At 33.4% G+C, this 6,700-nt stretch overlaps 1 protein-coding gene across 1 annotated transcript in view; it reads right to left on the reverse strand.

Moving 5' to 3' along the window:
- Positions 1–6,673, reverse strand: part of LOC149801991 (E3 ubiquitin-protein ligase RNF115-like) — a 37,355-nt gene extending 30,682 nt beyond the window's left edge. The window contains exon 1 of the mRNA XM_089956387.1: positions 6,525–6,673. Coding sequence (XP_089812513.1) covers positions 6,525–6,608 — 84 coding nt within the window. The 5' untranslated portion in view covers positions 6,609–6,673. The remainder of the gene's footprint in view (positions 1–6,524) is intronic.
- Between the last annotated feature and the right edge of the window lie 27 nt (positions 6,674–6,700).

Here is a 6,700-nt window from a genome sequence, read left to right on the forward strand (position 1 = left end):
GTTGCTGATACTGGAAAATATTTTTTGTACCAAGTTTTGCAATGGTATGCCAAGATACTTCATGCTTAAGAATTAAAAACCTATTTATATTCACTTGAAACAAGTCTACTTTTAAAATAAGAACCTATTGATAATGAAGATATTAAATCCTTTCAAGTTATATGTAGCTTTCTTACCACATATACATATACTTCTGACAAATATAGTCCCCCTCTGGAAAGGCCACCCCTCTTATAAGGCCACCTTCCCATACAGAAGGGGTGGTCTTATAAGAGGGCAACCAATATTAATTTTGGAAGATATTTCAACCATATTCATGTAAATTTACCCAAAATCAATATAATGAAGCACCCTGATTGGCCAAAGTGACAAACCAATGCTACCAGTAACAAGCTTACTGCCTCATGTCCAGCACATGAAATTAGGTCACCAATTCTTCTTGAGTGCAATAGGCCATCCAAAAGAAAATTTCATACATACTCAACAATTACAGGAATATTCTTCTGTTAAGATTCATCAGTTTGGAAATAATTTTATTTCTGAAAACAATCAAGTGGCATGGGGCAAAAGATGTAGGTTGGGTAATCTCATTAAAATTCATCATACTTCCCCAATGCACCATCTATTTAGCTTTCAAGGATTACATAAGACCTATTTTAGAACTTATATGTTAATACAGTTTGTCACCCCCCTCTCCCTATTATTAGAGGATGAAGTCCAAAAGCAAGCAGACAGATCTGTCATATCCCTTATGACTACATACAAAGAGACATGAACTCAGTATTTAATAGTGCATCTTGGAAATCCTTAAACCAACACACACTGGAAATGGGAATAGCAGCTTTTACGAATGTTTTTTTTTTATATATATATAAAAAAAATGCAAAAAATCCCCTTTTACATCAGGGATCATCCTGGGCTTCACCAATGTTGCAAATTGCGACAAAATATACCATCTGGCGATTTTTTGGGCAACAACCTTTTTGTCTGTTTAATTTGTATATACAATCATGGATTTTGGAGCAGAGACATTCAAAGGGACCATGAAAGGAAGCCACAAACTTGGATACACAATGCACTGGAATCAATCTGTTACAAAAACAAATCCTTTGTTAGCATTGACAAACCCATCTTTACAGTGCACTGTTACATCATAATCTGCTTATGTTGACATCTGGCCTGAGTACTGTATGCTGTGATACACACACTCATGCTACTGGACTATACCTCCAATCAACCAACCTCTGAACATGCGAACAGAAACAGCTACAATTTAATGACGGCTAATCCTTCTGGTATTTTTTTAATGTATCAATAAAATAGTTTTGCTGAAACTTCAGAGAAAACTGATTACCTTTGAAGTACCGATTGCTGTGCATAAATACAAAGCAAATGGAAAAAATCTCAAATCAGAATTATATACTGTCAACAGTGTAACTTTATCATGGGTAAACAAAAGTTTACCATTGCGTGTTCATCATCTCATCCTAAGAGTAACTTAGCAAAATTAACAGCATTTGGATTTAGTGCAAATTCATCAGACAACACAGTCCCTGAACCTGATGTTATACCTGATAGTCCAACATCATCTACATGTAGTGATGATAGCAATGCTTCAAGTGCAACACCACATCATGATGAATGGGTCAAAAGTTCCCGAAAATTTCTTGACAGCTGGAAACTTGGGCAATCGTGGCTGAGATTGATACAAGGTTAAAGCAGATGTTCTGTGATATATATGTATCAAGGCACAAGTTGTCAATTCATTTACAACTGGTTGTGATATTCTGAAGGAGTGTGTCACCAATCATGAATCCAGGTGGGGTAAGTAATATATGTTAATTTTGCAAATTGATCTTTTCCTTTTGCCATCAATCCTGTGTTACAACGCCAGGGACTTAAAGTAAACAAGAAGAAATAAGAAAACAAACAAGTTTTGCATAATTGAAAATAATTCATTTCTCAAAACACAGGAGTGAAAGAATTAAATTAACTTACAGCATGATGAACGAATTGCTATTTCCTAAAAGTCCTTTCAATTCCAATAGTTTCAAGAAATCCAAATACGTTCCAATGAAAAATGCCCTTTCTGTGTTGAAGCTTCAAATCTACAGAAAGATTTCCAAAGAATTCAAATAGTTGTTGAATAAATTTAGTTAATACCGTACAGTTATTCCAGTGTGTCATGCAAAAAGTAAATCTTTTCAAAAACCAGTTGGGAGATTGAATCCAAATACACGCAGATTGAGATCTACCATCGGGAAGTTTTTTGCGGCATATTTAAGCATCATTTTCCCTAAATATTCACCAATTTTTCGGGTCCAATACATGTAAAATTCTCAAAGGACATGCCGTTTCTGGTATGCGGAGAACTCGCCCCCACGTATCTGGAGAAGTTGCCCCAGAGTGGTTGGAGAAGTCATCCCAAAACTTGTCACCCAAATAACCATTTATAACAGAATTAAGTCATCTTTTACGTGATTCATATTTATATTTTTATATATACACAATTACAAAAGAGATATTAACTGGTAATCATAAAAAGCAATATCACAGTAATATTTCTAAGGACGAAATTAAGTCTGTATATAATCCAATGAATGACGACAGTATAGTGATTAAAAAGGATGATAAGTCAAACACTATTATTATTATGAATCAAGATGATTATGTTAAAGAAGTTGAACGTCAATTAGAAATTAAATAAAAAAATTCAACATGCATTAATGAGATCGCTAAAAATAATAATTCCGTATGTGAGGAATTTGATACTTTCCCTCTTAACATACGTACACCTCAATTCTACATATTACCCAAAACTCGTACAAATCCTGACCATAATTTACCTTTAAATTTTCCAGGACGACCCATTATATCAGGTTGTAATTCATATACTGAAAACCTATCCAAATTTATTGATAGTGTTTTACAACCTTTAATGAAATCACTTCCTTCATACATTAAAGATACAACTACTTTCATTAAAAAGTTGAAGTCTATTCCACATCTATCTGATAATTTCAATCCTGGTATCATTAGATTTAACATCACCTTATACCAACATTCCGCATGCAGATGGTATTGAAGCATGCAAATATTTTCTTGATAACAATCCTAATAATAGCACACTATCTAACGAAGATATTTGTAAAATAATAAAAACTTATCTTGGAAAATAATTATTTTCAATTTAATAATACAAATTACATACAGATAATGGGTATTAATATGGCTCATATATACTCTTCCCTTTCATGGGTGAATTAGAAAAGGATTTTATTCAAAATGAAAAGTTTAATCCATCTCTTTGGTTCAGATTTTTAGATGACATATTTATGATCTGGAAGCATTCAACTGAAGAACTGAAAAAAATTACTGATCGCCTAAATCATTTTCACCCGACGATTAAATTCACTTATACTGCATCTAGTACGCATGTTTCATTTTTAGATGTAAATGTAATAAAAAATATTGATAACACTATCTCTACAAACATTATTAAAATGCATCTAATGATTTGAAGGGCAGAGCAAAATGGACAGATAACACTTATTTTTAGTTAAGTACAGAAGCGGAGTTGATCAAATGGAAAAGTTCAAAAATTGCAAATTTTATAAATTTAATAAGTTATTAAGTTGAAGAAAAACAACAATAAATAAAGCCTTAACCATGTGGCAACATCTCAAAATTACTATATATAATCCTTGGGGTGACTTCTCCACGCAAAGTGGGTCAACTTCTCCGACCACCATGGGGCGACTTCTCCTGACACATGGGATGAGTTCTCCCAGGGCGAGTTCTCCATGGGGCAAGTTCTCTGCCATTCACCATTTCTCCCTGTGGAGTGCGTTATTACCCCCTCCCAACATGCCCCAATTTCATATTCTGGTCAGCTGTGCCCAAACTGCACAACAGCTAAAGGTTACATTCAAGCCTCTTTGACGTGTCAAAGAAATCACCTGTTCTATAGCGAGTGAAAGAACTAGCAATTGATTGGCAAATAAACAATGACCTTTTTTGTTGTAACTAACAATGTGCAAAATGGGTGTGAATTTATGATTACAGTTCAAATGTGGTCTCTATCTACCATACATTTGATAACTATTTCCAACATTTTATATTCCACCTTATTTCCTTATTGTTAACTCGTATGTTCATATAACACTGCTTACTTGATAACACTTTTATTCCAAATTAGTTTTTTGGGGGGGCAGACATGCTCTTCGTTTCTGCATGCCTTTTTTTTATTTTAATGATAGTAATTAATGCTTATATATGCAGTACATTAATGCCAAAAAATCTACAGCATTCAGTGATCATTCTTGGGATTTAGGAAGCAATTCACTACAAGCAAAGCATGTAAAGTATCGCAAAAATAAATTTATGAACTCTTGGTTGACGGAGATGTATTTTGTGAAGCTAGCCATAAAGGGGGGGGGGATTTAATTCCTGAATGCCATGAAATTGACGGTCGCATTATACATTAGTTATCTTACATTGCAGATATCAGGAAAGTAGATATTTTACATTTGATAATGTATTTATTTCAGGTGACAACAGTCATACCTAAGCAGTAACTGATGTGGGATAAAAAGACCATGGAAGTAGTGCAAAACATTCATGTAATGATTCATTTTCTAATATTATGGCTGTATTGCTTGTTGTCAATAAAGTAATAACTATCCCATCTTTTTCAATTTTCATTGCCTATTACATTAATAGACTTCGAAAAATATTCACTACTTGTTCTGGTGACATTTTTTGAAAATTGGCAACAAAATATCAAGGTTGGCGATTTTTTTGGTGACAACTTTTTAAAAGCCAGGACCATTCCTGTACATTGACTCATCTTACACCCTAATTTGACGCTGCCCCTATTTTGATGCAGTGTCATAAACTCAGTTCTCAGAGAACAAGTCTTGTTGAAACTGATCAAGATCGAGTCAAGCTAACAGAAATGTTTGTCTAAAATCTGAATATTTATCACTTGTGAAATAAAACAAAAATACATACCATTAAAAACACCATTTCACTAATTCACTTTCTTCCTATCAGTAAGTACTCAGAAAAATCCATATCAGCTATTCTGACCAGGTAAATCGATTTCCTGCCATAACAAGCATCCAGTCTGCTACTCAACATCTGTTAGCCACATTTCTCACAGGTGATAAAGTGCATCAGATTTATATGATAGTTGATATTCTGAGGTGCTTCATTTTCTTATTACAATTTGTGGAAAGTTACATAAAATATAATTTTATGACATATTTCCTAACTAAATGCTGTTTATTATTTCTTAATTAAAAAGATTCTAGAAGGATTTTCTACCTTCATAGTAAACTTTCAATCAGCCTTAAATAGAATCTCCATTTTTAGCTTATTCTGACCAATTAATTTTTATAAGTTGATCTGATAGTGATAATAATTAAAATAAATGAAAATAAAACCATCTCTTGTAACAGATGCATTCTATCTCTTATTATCTGCACTGTTAGAGACATAGATGGATGCAAACCAGTTTTAAAGATTAAAAAATAGTGCATTCAAATATTGAGGTTCAGTACATTAACAATACCAATTAGGTATTGGAATACAAGTGTACACTAAATTTAATCATAAGTAAACTTATTTATCATGATACAAACATGATTTTCCCCAAATGGATTATTGTAGCTTTTGCAACAAAATCTGTTCCAAAATGAAGATTATGAAAAAATATTAAGAAAAACTTTAGGAATTCTAAATTTCTATTAGTGTCTTTTTTCCAATAAACTTGAGATTTATATGTATTGTTGATGCTGCAATATATTAGTGTCTCTGGAGCATGTGTACAATAGTGTCACAGGAAAAATTGGCTTCTGTGAGGTGCGTCAAAATGGGTGACGTACGAGACGTTGACGACAAGGGGTCGGCTGGATGAAAGCTCATTAAGAGGAGTATGAGGGAATAATGTCAATGTCATTTCTTACCATAATATGCTAAGATAACTTAGGTTTCGAAAGTAATGAGAGGTATCACTATGAAAGAAGTATCTTTTAAAAGGTGAAAGTGCGTCAAAACAGTAAAAAGACGTAGCGCTAAAATTACTGCTTTAAATCAAATGAATGGAGTATATTTCTGAAAAGGTAAAGTAAATGTTTTAGTACTTCAAAACTGAGAGAGAGTTTCTGCTGTGTACATCAGACGTCATATACAACATACAATATATTGCTGTAATAATCCTCGTAGTATGATGAATCTTAAGATATATTACCTAACCCGCATCTCCTGTCAGCTTTTTACTCAACTATTTAAAATTTCTTATTTTCCAAACTAAACCATTAGTTAAATACTGCAACGCTTGTAAGCGTTTGGGAAAGCTAATATTTGTGAACCTTGTAACTTTACATGTGCGAAGAAAAATAACCAGTTTAAATTGGTAAATGTGCAACACAAGATGGATTGTTTTAGGTTAAGTCGAAGAGGTAACACACTGAAACTCTCAGAATTGCTATATACACTAGTAATCTGTAATTAAACTATACTGGTAAGTTTGGTCTTATCTCCTGCGAACACTGGTGGCAGTAAAATCTCTCGGATCCAGACTTGTCTACCGCAGCTTCCGCCATAGCAGTTTGATGTCACGAATTTGTGTGTACCTATGGACTGGTCTCACCCCGTGAATTTCTTTCCAAAGTCATCTATGTGAGTATTCATCACT

The sequence above is a fragment of the Sinohyriopsis cumingii genome, chromosome 4 (genome assembly GCF_028554795.1).
Source record: "Sinohyriopsis cumingii isolate HCF-2022 chromosome 4, ASM2855479v2, whole genome shotgun sequence".
Taxonomy (NCBI): domain Eukaryota; kingdom Metazoa; phylum Mollusca; class Bivalvia; order Unionida; family Unionidae; genus Sinohyriopsis; species Sinohyriopsis cumingii.